This window comes from Mesoplodon densirostris, chromosome 1 (assembly GCF_025265405.1).
Source record: "Mesoplodon densirostris isolate mMesDen1 chromosome 1, mMesDen1 primary haplotype, whole genome shotgun sequence".
Taxonomy (NCBI): Eukaryota; Metazoa; Chordata; class Mammalia; order Artiodactyla; family Ziphiidae; genus Mesoplodon; species Mesoplodon densirostris.
In genome coordinates, this window is record NC_082661.1 from 137,814,590 (window position 1) to 137,834,021 (window position 19,432).

General features: G+C 35.5%; 1 protein-coding gene across 9 annotated transcripts in view; it reads right to left on the reverse strand.

The window, feature by feature from the left end:
• ADGRL3 (adhesion G protein-coupled receptor L3) overlaps positions 1 to 19,432 on the reverse strand; it is a 585,975-nt gene that overhangs the window by 84,795 nt on the left and 481,748 nt on the right. For all 9 annotated transcript variants that reach the window (XM_060090762.1, XM_060090753.1, XM_060090744.1 and 6 more), the window contains 2 exons: positions 14,752 to 14,961; positions 8,179 to 8,399 (listed from right to left, as the gene is read on the reverse strand). In XM_060090762.1, the coding sequence (XP_059946745.1) occupies positions 8,179 to 8,399; positions 14,752 to 14,961 (431 nt within the window). The remainder of the gene's footprint in view (positions 1 to 8,178; positions 8,400 to 14,751; positions 14,962 to 19,432) is intronic.

A 19,432-nucleotide genomic window follows, 5' to 3' on the forward strand; every position in this document is an offset into this window, starting at 1 on the left:
TGTAGTTCCTTATTCAAAGTTAGTTTAACGTTGTTCCATTTAGATGCCTTGGGATATTGTATTTTTTTGCCTGTTTAATTCACTCTTATCAAAGCAGACATCTGAACATTAACCATTTCTTTGAAGTAATGTAAATTAACAATGATATTTGCTTCATTTTCTACAGGACCTAAATCACAGACTAAACTATCCTTGTTGAGTATTAAATATAACCAGTAAACAATATTTGTGACTGATAGACCATGAAATTTATAGGGTTTAATTATATCAGGTTGTTTATGAGAGTTTGTAAACTACATATTCTTCTTTTCTCTGTAGCATATGCAGATCTTTCTATATTTGTACTATAAATATCTGGCAAGAATGAGAGAAAAAAGAAGGAATAAAGAGAATTGGGGCAAGAAAGAAGGAAGAGAAGAGGAAAAGGGACAGATACACACTCTACTCTAGTTCTAAGCTTACTGCATAATACATCTGTTAAGGGTTTTTAAATGACATTTGTATCACAGCACACTCATGCATCTAATATTGAAATACTTTGCGAGCAAGTGCATGAACTGGAAAGAAGATTGGCAGAGTAATGCAGGAATGGAGTGTGATCACTGGTACTCAAGGCTGGCATTTGTGGTTCAGCTACAATTTTGAATTTTAGAACACAAAACTAAATCTCCTACATCAAATATAGGTTAGGTTGTCTTCATGCACCCAATATGTTTTTTTTTTTTTGGCCGTGCCACATGGCTTGCGGGATCGTAGTTCATTGACCACGGATTGGACCTGGGCCCTCAGCAGTGAGAGCATGGAGTCCTAACCACTGGACCACCAGGGAATTCCCCCCAATATGTTTTTTAAAAATAAGTGTTTCATTATTTCTTCAGCAAAATACATCCTATAAGTTTATGATGGACTACAAAGGTAAGAAAAGTGCTGTCTGTTATAATTTATTAATACTAAATGTTGGAATAATTCCCATGGTCCCGTGTTTCTTGAAATAACAGGAGGCAGTAGCATAAGAATTGTAATCACTATTCTTATAAATGGATGCTTTTAATATAATTTATTTTATAATTAAAACAATGTTGCTAATCATAAAGTTTGTATTCCTTCATTTGCATCAGCTAAATAATAGTACCAGTAATAATAATAGTTTTAATTTAATAAATGCTTAGGGCCTCCCTGGTGGCGCAAGTGGTTGAGAGTCCGCCTGCCGATGCAGGGGATACGGGTTCGTGCCCCGGTCTGGGAGGATCCCATATGCCGCGGAGCGGCTGGGCCCGTGAGCCATGGCTGCTGAGCCTGCGCATCCGGAGCCTGCGCGTCCGGAGCCTGTGCTCCGCGACGGGGGAGGCCACAACAGTGAGAGGCCCGCATACCGCAAGAAAAAAAAAAAATAAATAAATAAATGCTTATACATGCCAAACATTTTACATGCATGCATACTTAAATATATATACATATATATGCACACACATACACATACATATACATATGTATTTACTCATACACACACAGTTTAAATATTGCAGTAGTTTTGCAAGGTACTTATATAATAACCACCATGTTACAGATTAGAAAGTCAAACTGACTTGCCCACAGCCACATGGCTAATAATTAGTTGAGCCTGAATTTTATTCTAGTCTACCTGACTCCAAAGTCCCTGAACCTAATATGTGTTTCTCAAAAAGAATAAGCATACAAGTTATAAAATAAATAAAAGCTATAGTTTTGTTGACAATGATAAATTCTCAATGAGTAAGTGAGGAATTTATATGTTGTACATAAAGCACAGATTGTTGAAATATGTCCCAAGTAAAAATATTAGATCTTTCCAAATATAAGGTGATCTCTAGATAAGTTAGTAAAAATTTTAGTATTTTTAAACATCTTTATTGCAGTATAATTTATATACTCTGGATAATCCATTTAAAGTATATAATTCAATGCTTTTAGTATATTTAAAAGTTGGGAAATGATCACTGTAATCTAAATTTAGAATATTTTCATGGAACCAGAATGAAAACTTGTACCTATCTACAGCCACCCTCCATTGTCTCTACCAAATTCACTGCCTTGGTATGGTAATGGCTTCCCTACCTTCTCCCCAGTCCTAGTAACCACTATACATTTTGTCTCTAAGAATTTGTCTATTCTAGACATTTAGTACAAGTGGGATCATACATGTGTAGTCTTTTGTGACTGGATTATTTCATTTAACATAATGTTTTTAAATTGTGTTCATTTTGTAGCATGTATCAATACTTCATTTTTATTTCCAAATAATATTCTATCATAAGGATATGACACATTTTGTTTAGCTTCTCTTCAACTGATGAATATGGGGGGTTCCACTTTTTTGGCTAATATGCATAATGCTGCTATGAATATTCATGTGAAAGTTTTTGAACGAGCCTATATTTTCATTTTCTCTTGGGTAAATCCCTAGGAGTGGAATTGCTAGGTCACTCGATATCTAATGTTAACATTTTGAAGATCCGTCAAACTCTTTTCCAAAGTAGTTAGCTGCACCATTTTACATTGTCACCAGAAATATATGAGGATTCTGATTTTTCCACATCCTCACCAATATGTGTCATTAGCTGTCTTTTTTATTGTAACCTTCTAGTGGGTGAAATTATGATAAAAGGTAATCTCTAGATGTGGAAGATATTATATATACCTCTTTGGTTCCAGTAAGAACTTAAGCTCCATATTTGACTTCAATTATATTTTCTAAATAACAGGACAGCAGTCCTGATGTTCTCATATAGGCTCTGGAATGGTTAACTCCTTAACCAAAAAAATTATGCTCAACCCCAAATTCTTATATACAGTGATAATCTTATGCCAGTCATAGGGTTCCTGGGTGATGAAATGATGATAAAATAAGCCCTCAGTCTCTGATATACATACACATACAATAAGCTCTTGGCTTTAACAACAGAACAAATAACATACAGAGCATTCCCCATACACATATTGAATGACTATCTTGATATATGTCAGTGATAAATACTTCTTCATTATCTGTACTACTTCCCACTGGCCAACCTAAAGTCAAACATGCCTGGTGATAAATATTTAGTAAGGTAAATGCTTCATGTCAACACAATGTTACAAGTAGGAATATTTTACATATAATAACATGTTTAGAGAAATATTTCAGATGAATATATAATGTTCTATGAGTAGGATGACGTGCTTAGACATTGCAAAATCTATTGAATAAAACTATGAATATACCTTTCAGATACTATCAAGTTTAATGTTCCTTGGCTCAGCTCCTTCTTGGGTAATAATATAACCTAGTATTTTAAAAATCAATAATCACTTTTCTACCCAAATGATTATGCTGGTTAGAGAATTAAGTGGCAATAAAGAAATTGGGGGGCTTTTAACTAGCAGAGGAGAGACTACTCCTTTAGGAGCTGTTGTTAAGCTAGTGAGCTAAGAAGACAAATCTAAGACTTAACAGATGATTTATAATAATTTTCAGATCATAAAATTGATTTCAATTATTTTTAAAAGCTCAGTTATGCTTTTAGAACTCAAAGATGTTCTTTCTGGTCCATTATAAATGTTCATGACCTAATCAACATCTTTCAGAAAACTTTTACTAATTTTTGAGCCCACATTTTAATTTCTGGGCTATTATCTGAGCTTTACTCCTTCCCAGCACCCTCCCTTCTCCTCTTCTTGGAACCTGCTTCCAGTCCTTTTCCAATCTACCTATGACTTTAACCACTGCTTTTTCTGTCACAAAGTTAGATTTCAAGGAAAGTGCTATAAACTCTAAATGCAATTTTTTCCCTTTGAATAAAAATTAACTGTTCAAACAGTTTGCATTTTTGGAGGTAATATTGAGGCAATTAAAGTTTACATGAACTGATTAGTTTCAGGTCATAAAATCAAAGTACTTATCACAGAATTTCCGTATCAATGTGTTTGAATTATTAAGTCAATGCCAGCCTTTATTTTTTGACAGTATCATATTGGACGGCTTCACCAAAGTCAAATGTTCTCCCTTTGAGCTATAACCACATGGATGGCTTCACTGAATGTTCATATGAATAACAGTATAAGAGACTAATGGTAGATCGAAAAACAGAGAGAAAATGGAAAACACCCCATAGTCAGTGCAATTTAGACCTGTGGTCCACTAGCTGAATTTTTTTTTTTTTTAATGACTGTATTGGACCTTTAATCTGATTTTTTAAGTGTCTGATAATTGTGACTAAATGTAACTAAATGTAATTCTAAGTAAATTATCTCGAGAATAATGTCAACACAGATAAAAAGATTTCATTAAATAACATCAGAAAATAATGAGATTCTCTTATAAATACTGCAAATTGATGGCAAACTAAGCAACTTCTCAAAATCAAATTATGTATGTTTTATGTGTATGTGTTTTCTACATAATAATCAATTCAACAGCCCTAATAACATTTCATAGAAAAACACATCATAATCCTTCAGCCAAATGGAATATGATAGTTACCTCTATCTGTATCAAAATAACATTTATTTAACCTACAAAAACAATTCTGTCTCTAATTTTATCTCCTACCATTGATACGATTCTCTACTTTTCAGAAATGTAAGCTATTATTATTATTAAAGGTTTCAGAAATAAAACCTCATTGTTATTATAATAAAATACATTAAGAGGAGAGAAGAGAAAGAGAAATTTGTTATTTGGATTACTGTAATATGTATTCAGTGGTTTTAGTCTTGATGTAATCCAAGTGGTTGAGACTAAGAAGTAAAAATTTAATAATAACAAAATTCCAAAAATAAGTAAAATAGACTTCTGAGAAATAAAAATTTACTGTATTAAGCTTAATAAGAATTTACAGAAAATGAGTGACAATATGTCTCTGAATTCTGGCTAATTCCAGTTTATTTATGACTGTAGACTTTACATATTTGTATTTAAAAAAATCAATGTAGCACATAAGAAGGTAACACTGGCAAAAACAAACCAACCAACCAAAAAGCCCCCAAATGTGATGAGCACGAAGTAGAAAATGCCATTTGAAATAAAAGAAATAAACAATAGTAACAGAAACCAGAAAACAAAAACAGATTTAATAATAAGGAACAAGATACATAATTCTATATGCAGAAATCCTTCCAGTATATAAAAATTCATTGCTTATATTTTTATTTGAGACAATATCTTGATTAAACTCCTGACAGAAACATGATCTGCTCATTTCAGCTTATCAAGTAAATACAAATGACTGAATAATGTTTCTTTTTCAACACCTGCTTCCTCAATGGGCAAAACAACACTGTATAGATGTTGAGTTGGATGAATTCCCAAAGGAAGAAGTTAAATCTTTTTTCCATGTATTTTGAAGGTCTCTCTCTGGACAATTCATTGAAAATGCACAAATGAGACACTAAATGCTCTATGCCCACCTGTGAAAGAATTTTAGTGCAATTTTCCCTATCCTTTTCTATCCCTCTTTCATTTACCATTTATTTTACTTGTATCTGTTTTGCTTCTCTTTGTGTTGGGAAAAATCATAATGGTGAAACTGAACTATTATTAAGGCTTGTTTTAAATCAATGCCTGGGAAAAAAATTAGCCTCTATTTTCACAAAGTGATCATGTCAGTAAATGAGATCTTCCAGTTATGGTGCAGGAAATTAAAGCAATGATAGCCAAAACTTTAACAAAGTCACAAGAGACTACATAGTATTGATTCTAAGAAAAGATAGATTCATGCTATCCAGAAAATGACCTCTCTTCCAAAATAAATGACTAAAACATAAAGCAAACAAGTTGTCAGTTCAGTAAGAGAAAATTTGCAAATATCTAAAGAGAAAAAACAACATAAAACAAAAATAAAAGCAAGTCAAGAACTGCAAGAGAGCAAAATTGAACTATATAAGGACAATATTTACAGTATTGGTCACAAATAACAATATCAGTCAATTTAATACATTAGAGAGAAAATGCATTAATTAAAATATAAAATCCTATGATCTAAGGGCAGTAACTGCTAATGGGCTTCTTTTAGAGGGGATAAAAATATTCTAAAATTAGTTAATGGTGATGGATGCCTAACATTGAATGTACTAAAAACAACTGAATTGTATTCTTTAAAAGAGTGAATTTTATGGTATGCAAATCATATCAATAAAGGTGTTTTTTATTAAATTCTATGATCTAATTCCCCTCCCCTAAAATGTATTTAGGAGCAAATGCAGGCAATATTTTTACCTAATCCTAATCTGGTCCATGATTGCCACTGGGATACACAAAATGACCTCAGATTCAACCACAATTCAAAAAGGTTAGATTAAAAAATAATTACTATTCATTACATTTAGACAAATTGTTTTATGTAGCTTGTCACTGTACTCAAGAAAAAAATTCAACAGAAGCGAGATGGTCTTTTTTTAATCGTATTGTTGGTGCTTCTACACCAACGTATATTCTATTTTAACTATGCTCCCTATAACTCTGGAGTCCTCTTTTTGTTCTCTACTTCTGAATCCTTCTGGGAAACAAGCTGCTTTATTACCAGCATATTCAGGCTGCTGACTGCTGGTGAAAAGTCATGAAATTTGGCTTACTAACTTCTGTACAATTGATGCTGTCTAACCTCATCTGAGCCTACACTACTGCTTGGAAATCATTTTATTAATGTCTAATTGGCTCCTTAACACATTTTCCATAGTGCTCATTTCAAAGCTTTTCAAATCTGTACTCTCAGTGTGACCTCACCTATTCACTCAAAAATCAGTATCTCCTATTTGATGGAAAAATTCCTCCACTTCCACATTTATCTTTTCTGTTATTTCCTTCACACCTCAGAAGACAGGGGTCATCTGACTATTTCAAAACTGTCCTAGTTTTAGTGGAAATAAGCCTGACTTATTTCATCACACATCTGCCACTATCTACCTCCATCACCATGGACAAGGCAATTAATTTATCTGGTTCTTGATTTTTTTTTCATCTATGAAAATAATGCCTTCGACTAGGGGAATTCTAAGGCCATTTCCAGTACTAAATCAAGGTTTTTCTCATCTTATGTCTAATCTTATATCTTTCTACCCCCCTATGACCTTTTCTTTTCATTCAGCCTATATATATATTTAATACAAATGAGGCATAAGATACTTTCTCTCTACTAATCTCCTCTTACCAACTTGATTCTTCCCATCCTAGATATTTTGGGACTTCATTTTTAAAAATCCTTCTTCATTACTGTTACCATGAATTAATATTTTCACTATTTCTCAATCAAACTTTTTCAGGCTGTAGATAACACTTGAAGACTCTACTTTGTTGCCACTGACTTATCTCTTCACACTTTCCAATTTGGCTTCTGCTTCCAGCACTTTGCCAAAATAGTTGTTGCAAAGGATAAATGGACAGAGAATACCATCTTGAAACTTTCTTCTCACTTTCCCCATGGTTCTCTTTTAAGGCTCTGGTCATCTCTTTTCTTTCTTTATTTTTATTCTCCCTCCTCAATCTATGTTCTAAATGTGAGTATTCATCAGAGATCTATCTTGGTCTTCTTTCTAAAATTTTTCTATTGAAACTCATTCATTCTCAGGATCCCAACTATTATATTGATGTGGATTACTGAAATATTTTTCACTGAATTCCTTTCCATAAGTATGCTGATCATCTCTATGGGTACGTTTCACCAATTTGAAGGTATGTTGAAAATAAAGTTCATCACTGTACCGCAATAGCCACCTAGGGGAAAAAAGGAAAACACAAGCTGCCCCTGTTCATATACTCTACCTTTCTGTTAATGATATAAGTTACTTTCTAGTGACTAGAATTGACATGTCAGGAAGAAGAGAAGCCATTAAAGTCAGGGATTACACTGTCCTCTGAATACACATCTTTAATACAGCTAGCTCTTCATTTGACAAATGTCTCAATGTTCTGAAAGATATTAAAAGTATCATCCTTTTATAATTACTCAAGGTTGTGATGTAGGTGTGCAATCTCAGGAATATTTTTCTCTCTTTACATCATAACAAAAGTACAACCCATGAATTGAATTCTCTCCATTTGCTTCTACAGTTCTGTTGTTTATTGCTATGAAGTGATATAAAAACCTTAGCTTCCGAGAAAATGCAAAGTTTCAATTTCAACTAGATTTTAAAAGAAGAAAAAAAGGAAAGAAAACATAAACTCACACTTTATCTGTTCCATAACTCCTATAGTCTACTGCAGCTGACACAGCCACAATGAGTGCAGGCATCCCATAGCCGACCAGGTAAAAGTATTTCCTTCGTGAATGTTCACTCTCAAAAACCTCCACCAGCATGATATAGAGCTGCACTCCCTCCAGGAACATCCACGTGAAGGCAGCCAAGAAGAAGAAATGTAAGAGAGCAGCAAAAACGGCACAGGCAATCTAGGGAAAGGAACAAATGAGTCACTCAAATAACTACCAAATGAAATACCAACTGCCATAAAATTAAAATAAATATTTATCAAGACTGCAATAATAAGATAGGTCTGCAAAAAAAATAATTGAGACAAGATTCTTAAAATTCAGACATTAAAACCTAATTAAATATAACTTATTTGTGAAAACTGTATTTAACATTTTATTAATAATGGCTATGGATGACAGCAGAGCATTATAATAAGAAAAAAGTATAACATATAGGGAAAAGTTCTAATAAGATCCTATTGATAATTATTACTGAGATTAGTCTGAAGGTTCTAAAATAGATCTCATGAATTTTTTTCTTGGTCATAATCCTGTGTTTATTAACATATTAAGTTCTTCAATGTAAGTGAAAGAGAAACACTAAAGTCAAGGAGAATAAAAGCTCTTAAAATAAAAAATATAATAATTAAAGTGTTTTATAATGAGATTATTAATTCATTATTACTTATTGTTTATTTCGTTCTTGCATTGTTTCAGAAAGGATTTAAGATGACATTGGGAAGTTCCTACTGCATAGGTGTAATTGTAGATCTGGTTAAAATAAAGTGTTCCAGGAGTGCTTTCATTCTCTCATTTTTTGTTATTTTACTAAATGTTGGTCTATACAAGCTTGGTCACAAAAGGCAGCTAGCCCTTACTTTAGCATATTTTCTAAGGTACTATAAGTTTCAGCTGACCATATATTAATTTTCTTATGTCAGTTCCTGAAATTCTCACTCCTTTGGAGGGGAGGTCTTCATTTTTTATAAGAAGTCCTAACTAAAATCTACAGTTCCTACTAGAAAAGGCAACAAATTTATAGAAATTAACTGATTAGTATGGATTCAATGACGAGTATGATCCTTGAGAAACGAGACAAAGGGCAGGTCTATTTCCTTGGATTAGAGAGATGACGATGAAGGGGAGATGAGACAGTCAAGTGTCAAAGGGGCTAGAAAGAGAAAGCAGAGCCTGACTGCCACATAACAGGCAGGAAGGGAACACATATACAGCAAAAAGAGTAAAGACAAGTTGGGCTGAGCTGTACTCAACCCAATTTTTTTTTTTTTTTTTTGGTGGTATGCGGGCCTCTCACTGCTGCGGCCTCTCCCATTGTGGAGCACAGGCTCCGGATGCGCAGGCTCAGCAGCCATGGCTCATGGGCCCAGGCACTCCACGGCATGTGGGATCCTCCCAGACCGGGGCACGAACCTGTGTCCCCTGCATCGGCAGGCAGACTCTCAACCACTGCGCCACCAGGGATGAAGCCCCCAAATTTTTGATATCAATCATTGTCCTTTATGCTATATGTCAGAAGTTTTGTGCAGTATGCAACATTTGGAGAAGTTTATCATACCATATGTAACATCAAGAAGGAAAAATAAGAATAAGGTTTCTAAATGAAAAGAAATCACAGAGCATTTGAATTGCAGGTTAAAAAGAGAATGAAATGATTTCTTCTTGGGAAATAACATCGTTTTCCATTTCTTGCTTTGTAGAGTTAGAACTTCAACTATTAATTTTTGTTATCAGAAGGCTTTACGTTTTTGGAGAAAAAATGCACACTTTGATTGCTTATTCATCTGTATGCATTTATGGGAAAAACTGTCACATTTGTATATGATAACCAGTTAAAAGTATAATCACCATAATTGTACCCTTCACAGCCATTAATCATGAACGTATAATCACAAACATGAATCCAACTGCATTTTCACTGTAACGTACTGTATACATATGGACACATACCAGAGAACAGCATTAAATGAATGAATTATTTATTATGCCTACAAGTCTTCTAAAAAATGAAAATTTTCATTTTCAGTTTTACTCATGAGAACCAACTTGCATTATGTGCATGAGTCTTAAGTTAGTAGAAAGGGCCTCACAAAAATTACAAATTGCATAAAGTCTGTTTAATATATTAGGTATTGTCTGTTGATCATATTTTCTGTTTGGGTTTATCAAGAACAGTTGGTTAGTGCTATTCAGTTTTCCTATTTCTTTCCTTCCCTCCTTCCTTTCCTCCCTCACTCTCTCCCTCCCTCTCTCCCCATCTCTCTCCCTCCTTCCCTTCCTTTCTTGATATGGCTAAATGTGGTTAGTAGTAAAGTATAAAGTACAAAGTTAGCACTTAAAGATGTAAATAGAACTTGAGAAAATATAAAGTGTAAAACAAAATTTGGGAAGAGTATATAAATTATAAAAATGACATTGAGTTTGAACTATTTTCCAAAATAGGTCAATTAGAAAAACTCATGTTAGGAGACCTTCAAGATGGTGGAGGAGTAAGACGTGGAGATAACCTTCTTCCCCACAAGCACAGCAAAAATAGATCTACATGTGGAACAACTCCTACAGAATGCCTACTGAATGCTGGCAGAAGAACTCAGACTTCCCACAAGGCAAGAAACTCCCCACATACCTGGGTAGGGCAAAAGAAAAAAGAAAAAACAGAGAAAAAATAATAGGGATGGGACTTGCACCTCTGGGAGGGAGCTGTGAAGGAGGAAAAGTTTCCACACACTAGGAAGCCCCTTCGTGGGCGGAGACTGTGTGTGGCTGAGGGGGGGAAGCTTTGGAGCCACGGAGGAGAGCACAGCAACAGGGGTGTGGAGGGCAAAGCGGAGAGATTCCTGCACAGAGGATTGCTGCCAACCAGCACTCACCAGCCTGAGAGGCGTGTCTGCTCACCCGCTGTTGTGGGTGGGGGTTGGGAGCTGAGCCTCGGGCTTCGCAGGTCAGATCCCAGGGAGAGGATTGGGGTTGGCTGCATAAACAGGGCCTGAAGGGGGATAGTGCACCACACCTAGGCTGGAGGGAGTCTGGGAAAATGTTTGGAACTGCCTAAGAGACAAGAGACCATTGTTTCAGGGTGTTCGAGGAGAGGGGATTCAGACCACCACCTAAATGAGCTCCAGAGACTGTCGTGAGCTGCAGCTACCAGCACGGATCCCAGAGACAGGCATGCAACACTAAGGCTGCTCCTGCAGCCATCAAAAAGCCTATGTGCAAGACCAGGTCACTATCCACACCTCCCCTCCCAGAAGCCACTGCCAGAGTCCCGTAAACAGGGAACACTTCCCCAGGAGAACACATGGCACTCCTCAGGCTGTTGCAACATCACTCCAGACTCTATCACCGCAGGCTCACCGCACATTCCATACCTCTGCTTTGCCCAGCCTGAGTGAGCCAGAGCCCCCTAATCAGCTGCTCCTTTAACACCGTCTTGTGGGTGCTAAGAACAGACACCCTCAGGCAACTTATATGCAGAGGCGGGGCCAAATCCAAAGTTGAACCCCAGGAGCTGTGTGAACAAAGAAGAGAAAAGGAAATCTCTCCCAACAGCCTCAGGAGAAGCAGATTAAAACTTCACAATCAACTTGATGTACCCTGCATCTGTGGAATACATGAATAGACAACGAGTCATCACAAAACTGAGGTGGTGGACTTTGGGAGCAACTATAGACTTGGGGTTTGCTTTCTGAATCTAATTTGCTTCTGGTTTTATGTTTATCTTAGTTTAGTATTTAGAGTTTATCATTGGTAGATTTTTTTATTGATTTGGTTGCTTTCTTCCTTTTTTAATATATATATTTTTCCTTTTTCTCTTTTTGTGAGTGTGCATATGTATGCTTCTTTGTGTGATATTGTCTGTACAGCTTTGCTTTTACCATTTATCCTAGGGTTCTGTTTGTCCATTTTTTGTTTATTGTTTGTTTTTCTTTTTCTAAGTATAGTTTTTAGTGCTTGTTATCACTGGTGGATTTGTTTTTTGGTTTGGTTGCTCTCTTCCTTGTTTCTTTCTTTTTTTATTATATTTTATTTTTTTATTTTTAATAATTATTTTGATTTTAATAATGTTATTTTATTTATTTATTTATTTATTTATTTATTTATTTATTTTCCTCCCTTTTTTTTTTGGAGCCGTTTGGCTGTCAGGGTCTTGGTGCTCTGGCCGGGTGTCAGACCTGTGCCTCTGAGGTGAGAGAGCCAAGTTCAGGACATTGGTCCACCAGAGACTTCCCGGCTCCATGTAATATCAAAGGGTGAAAATCTACCATAGATCTCTATCTCAATGCTAAGACCCAGATCCACTCAACGACCAGCAAGCTACAGTGTTGGACACTCTATGCCAAACAACTAGCAACACAACCCCACCCATTAGCAGAGAGGCTGCCGAAAATCATAATAAGGTCACAGACACCCCAAAACACACCACCGGACAAGGTCCTGCCCATCAGAAAGACAAGATCCAGCCTCATCCACTAGAACACAGGCACTAGTCTCCTCCACCAGGAAGCCCACACAACTCACTGAACTAACCCAGGACACTGGGGGCAGACACCAAAAACAACAGGAACTATGAACATGCAGCCTGCAAAAAGGAGACCCCAAACACAGTAAATTAAGCAAAATGAGAAGACAGAGAAATATGCAGCAGATAAAGAGGCAAGAATATACAATGGAGAAAAGACAGCCTCTTCAATAAGTGGTGCTGGGAAAACTGGACAGCTACACGTAAAAGAATGAAATTAGAACATTCCATAATACTGTACACAAAAATAAACTCAAAATGGATTAAAGACCTAAATGTAAGGCCAGACACTATAAAACTCTTAGAGGAAAACACAGGCAGATCACTCTATGACATAAATCACAGCAAGATCCTTTTTGACCAACCTCCTAGAGAAATGGAAATAAAAAACAAAAATAAAAAAATGGGACCTAATGAAACTTCAAAGCTTTTGCACAGCAAAGGAAACCATAAGCAAGACGAAAAGACAACCCTCAAAATGGGAGAAAATATTTGCAAATGAAGCAACTGACAAAGAATTAATCTCCAAATATACAAGCAGCTCATGCATCTCAATATCAAAAAATCAAACAACCCAATCCAAAAATGGGCAAAAGACCTAAATAGACATATCTCCAAAGAAGATATACAGATTGCCAACAAACACATGAAAGGACGCTCACCATCCTTAATCATTAGAGAAATGCAAATCAAAGCTACAATGAGCTATCACCTCACAGCAGTCAGAATGGCCATCACCAAAACATCTAGAAATAATAAATGCTGGAGACAGTATGGAGGAAAGGGAACCCTCTTGCACTAATGGTGGGAATGTAAATTGATATAGCCATTATGGAGAACAGTATGGAGGTTACTTAAAAGTCTAAAAATAGAACTACCATGTGACCCAGGAATCCCACTATTGGCATATACCCTGAGAGAACCATAGTTCAAAAAGTGTCATGCTCATTGCAGCTCTATTTACAATAGACAGGACATGGAAACAACCTAAGTGTCCCTCGACAGATGAATGGATAAAGAAGATGTGGCACATATATACAATGGAATATTACTCAGCCATAAAAAGAAATGAAATTGAGTTATTTGTAATGAGGTGGATGGACCTAGAGTCTGTCATACAGAGTGAAGTAAGTCAGAAAGAGAAAAACAAATACCGTATGTTAACACACGTATATGGAATCTAAAACAAAAAAAACCAAAAAAAAACAAAAAAAAACTTCTGAAGAACCTAGGGATAGGACAGGAAAAAAGATGCAGACGTTGTGAATGGACTTGAGGACACAGGGAGGGGGAAGGGTAATCTGGGACGAAATGAGAAAGTGGCATGTACTTATATATACTACCAAATATAAAATAAATAGCTAATGGGAAGCAGCCGCATATCACAAGGAGATCAGCTCAGTGCTTTGTGACCACCTAGAGGGGTAGGATAGGGAGGGTGAGAGGGAGATGCAAGAAGGAGGAGATATGGGGATATAAGTATATGTATAGCTGATTTACTTTGTTATAAAGCAGAAACAAACACACCATTGTAAAGTAATTATACTCCAATAAAGATGTTAAAAAAAAGATTAAAACAAAAACCCAACTCATGTTAGACATACAGTTTTCAATATAATTTCCAGGTTTTTTTTAAATATATATATTATAAACTTCAAAGAATAACAATTACATGTTAGAAAAGATACTCCTCCATTCCCCAGATGATTTAAGTTTTCTCAATATTCAGCTGTGTGATTTAAAAAATTAAAGAAAAAGACTAATGAAGAAACACAGTTGTTTAGAAAGGCAAGTTTCTGAACAGAATTTCTGAAGAAATGTACATTCATACATCCATATATTCACTGCTTCTTTATGACAATGGATATGAAAAAGGGAATACTGAATAAGATCTCAAAATTAGTAACTATCTTAGACAACTGGAAGAGAGGATACTTTCAAACAAGAATATTTTGTGTATTGGAAAGCTGGAAGTGGAGAAATTCTTTTCTAATACCAAAATAAATTGCTTACTGGTTGATCTGTTCGGTTGATCCCAATCAAGAAGAGCAGTTCTGCTACAAAAAGGCTGATGCAGAGGTTCTTATGGATGGTGTTACGGTCACTCTGGAGCCCACGGAAAAAGCAAAATGTGAAGATGCAAATCAGGAGACAAACAAGGGACAGCAAAATTCCAACCCATGTGATCACATCCAGCAGAAGGTCATGGACCGCATCACTGTGCTGGAAACACAATAGAAAAGCCATAAGTTGCAATTATGCATAACCAATTACAAAGTTTATAAGGGCCTGTTTCTATGAAGCATGATTTTAATAATGTACTAAATATCCTCCACACATGCAATGAATAAGATAACTTAATTATTTGGGTTTTCTAATCCACAGGTAAAGCATTTTATCTTTTCTGTGAGGTGTAAATCAGTTTGTCAATAGTGTTTGCACCTTTCTTAGCTATGTACATTTTCAGTTGTACATTTTCAACTATGTACATTTTCAGTTGAAGCATATCAACTTAATTTTGGCGGAAGATTTCAAGGTAAAGCTTTTTGTTTTTCTACCCCACATAATGTTTTTAGGTTAATATTTTTACAACTCTTGACAGGGAATACTCTATATAAAAATTAAGTTATACACTTAGGAAAGTGGTATCACAACTGAAATTTATTTGAATCACTGAAGAATTTTTATTAAAAAAATACAATTCCTCTGTCCTATAAATCCTTTATCAGAATTTCGAAGGTTGAGTTCATAAAAGTATGTAATTTCATAAAGATCCCCAGTTAATTCTGATGGACAGCCACATATGTGTACCATATATTTAGTGGAAAATCTAAAAGAATGAGGATAGTCACTGGATTTATATTCATATTGAATGGCTTAAGGAGATCAAGAAGTTTGATCACTGAAAGGTTTTGCATGAATAGAACCTGTTATACGCAGATGGAAAATAAGTATTCAGAATTACTATACCTGATAGCAGCCCAAAAGAGATAGTAGAGCCATGAAAAAGAAATACGCTCATGAAAACTTCTGCACTGAAACTACATTATGTGGCTCTGTTACAGTCCTGTGAGTTCCATACCTGCCATGTTCCTTGGTTTGTCCACTATCTCATTTCTGTCTTTGTTCTAAGATTCAAAACTCCATTTCCACTCTATGACAGTTTGCCTCCATCGAAACCACTTTTGTGAAGCTTAGAACGTATGGTAGCCCAACACATCGGTGTGCCAACATGTTGGAGCAGAATCGAGAAACTGTCTATGACTGTCAATTCCTCTTTTCTTCCTAGGTTTCTTGAAAATTATTAAAGACCTAACTTCCAACAGTAGGGGAATACATAAATAATGGTTGATATTTATGGAATGATATTCAAAAGAGGAGTAGAAAATCAGTGTTCTAGATTTATAGTCACAAACATAGATACTTCTCAAAAATCTAATATTAGGTTTAAAAAAATGTAGGTGGCAAATGTATCTATACAGTATGATACCATTTATGGAAAATTTTAAATGACACAAATCAATGGCATTGATTTTTATGGATATATGCATAAGTAGTGAAAGCATAACATGTGCATGGGAAATTTTTTAGTTGAAAACAAAGATATATGTTTCTAATTGACATCTTTTTCAACTGTATAGATCATACACATTGATTTTTGTTTTAGGATGGAAGTTACTACAGTTAGTTGTCTCCCACATTGTTAGCTCACCTTAAAAAATTCATAAATATCCAGGTTTTCTATTTTTTGTTTTTATTCAAACTTTGTACCTTTATGTTTTATATAAACTTCATACAAAGATTATTCTGAATGTGGAAATTCTCCTTACAAGTGAGCCACCATGCTGTAACCTGAATCACAGCACTTCGCATATTGCTAGATACAACTTCACAGTTGTTATCTGATAAAGAACTCTGCTAGGACACTGTCAATGAAACAGTTTCAAACTATTCCTGCATAACTCTAGATGTATTTCTCGGAAGGAGCTCAAATCATGAAAGAAAACCACATGAAATTTTGATTTAACTGCTTTGTTCTCCAAGGGACACTGCTAAAGTAGTGTTGGGTCTCTGATAGCTTAAATTACTTTTACTATTGGAGAGTGGAGAGTGGTTAGTGCTACCCAGTTCCCTGAACAGAGGGCTATTTGCTCTCTTCTTTGACTCAAAGGAAAGATGCTGTAATTGAGTATCAAGCACCAGCGTTCAGCACAGCAGTCTTCCATAATGGCAGGTATAATACATTCTCAAATATATCCTAAAGACCTAAAACACTAAAAAAGAAAGAAAGAAAAAAAAGAAACCAAATAACTCCGGCTTTTCCTGGGTAGTTGCATTATTAAAAATGTATTGACTTTACTCAGTGCCTTTGTAGGTCTTTCAAAAACCCCATGCAGAATTATTAAGAGAAGAATACCAAACGTCAAAACAACAGTACAAAAAGTACAAAACACTCAAAGAAAGAACAAAAAAGTCTAGCAATTAATTAGTAATCATCTTTCAGGTATTACTGTCTAGTTCAGAAAACATAAACAACAGCTACCTTATATGTATTATACTGTGATCGAATGTGACTCACCACTTGAATTTTATCAGTAAGATGAAAGAAAAAGAACAATGGACATTAAACGCGAACAAGACCTATGAGTTTAGCCTTCTTTATAATAGTCTGTCATAACAGAACTTTCAGGAGGCCAAGCCATGATAAAAACCAACCCCTCTTCAAGAGGATGGTCAATTGAATAAAACTCCTAGGCATAGTTTTAACAACGTGATAATGGAGCAAGTATTCCTATTTTCAAGGTTCCACATTTTGAGTACTCTATAACTCAATCACCCTTGATATGAACTATATACCATTATGTGACTTGAGATCTTATTAGTCTTATACCGTATTATTAGATCCTAGCACTTAGTATTGGGCTTGACAGAAAAAATGCTGAATAGGGCTTCCCTGGTGGCGCAGTAGTTGAGAGTCCGCCTGCCAATGCAGGGGACACGGGTTCGTGCCCCAGTCCGGGAAGATCCCACATGCTGCAGAGCGGCTGGGCCCATGAGCCATGGCCACTGAGCCTGTGCGTCCAGAGCCTGTGCTCCACAACGGGAGAGGCCACAACAGTGAGAGGCCCGTGTACCGCAAAAAAAAAAAAAAAAAAAAAAGAATAAATATTTGTTTTTGAATGGTTATAATAACACTACTCCACTTAAACCAAATGTCTAAGAGCTGAACCCTCTTACATCAGTAGAGTTTTAGTATCCATTTAATCCCCACTGGATTTTAAAAAGTATCAATATCAAATATTACATGTTCAAAACTGAGCCCCTTCTTATCCTGTTTCTCCCTCCACTCCCAGCCCCCACTCCCAAATCTACCCTTCCTTCTGTTTTCCTCATTTCGGTAAACAGCAACTTCATTCTTTGAAGTGTTCTGGCCAAGAACTTAAGAGTCATATTGATTCCTCTTTTTCACACACTACTCTTAATCCATCAAGAAATCTTGTAGCTCCTGTCTTCTATCTGACAGTTGCTCCTTACCTCAATTGCACCAAATTGGTTAGAGCTACCTGATTTTTTTTAAACAGCCTCCTAAATGATCTCCCTACTATGACCCTCATCCATCCCCCTTTCCTCTCTGTTCAACAAGATGGAGAGCTTCTCTTTAAATACAAGCCAGATAATAAGATTAATTGATGGAGGCATCCAATGTCTCCTACCTCAATAAAAGTAAAAACCAAAGTCTTTACAAAGGTCTATAATGTCCTATAAGATCTGCACTCCTTTGAAACATTTCCTATTCTCCCCTTCATTCAGTTCACTCTATCCCAGTTGGCCTCCTCTAGCCTTTGAATACATCCAGCACATTCCAGCCTCAGAGACTTTGTACTTGATGTTGCCTTGGTCTGGAATTCTCTTCCAATAAATAGCTGTGTGACTTACTTGCTAACTTCCTTCAGTTCTTCATTCAAATGTCACCTTCTCACAGAGTTTTTCTGAATCACTACATCTAAAATTGCAAACATCATTTACCCACTCTGACTCTCTATTATTTTTCCTGAATTTTTTTTCCTCTTAACATTTACCTAGACTATATATTTTATTAATATATCTTATTTATGTTTTCTACATAAACAAGATATATTAATAAAATACATAGTCTAGAACCTATTGTATAGCACAAGGAACTCTAGTCAATACTGTGTAATGGCCCATATGGGAAAATAATCTAAAAAAGAGAGGATATATGTATATGTATAACTGATTCACTTTAATGTACCCCTGAAACTAACACAACATTGTAAATCAACTGTACTCCAAAAAAAAAAAAAAATTCTTGTTCATTGTCTGTGGCCTTTACTAGAAAGTACATTGTAAGAGAATAAATTGTTTAATCACCAATATATCCCCAGGTCCTAGAAAGCTGCCTCCCATAGAGTGGATGCACAATTAATGTGTGAAATGAATAAATGAATCTCTCTTGAATTACCCTCCCTTCTGCAATGGATTTAGATTATAAACTATAAGTTGTATCATGCTGCCCATTGCAATCTTTGGGGTTCTTTGGTTCATAAACTACCTGCTCTAAAATCTTGAGTAAAAGATAAAGAAAATTAAAGCTGGAGAATGAGGAGGTCGTTACACCATAATATCTTAAAATGTGTGGAAGTAAGAGGACTGCAGAGTAAGTATGATTAGA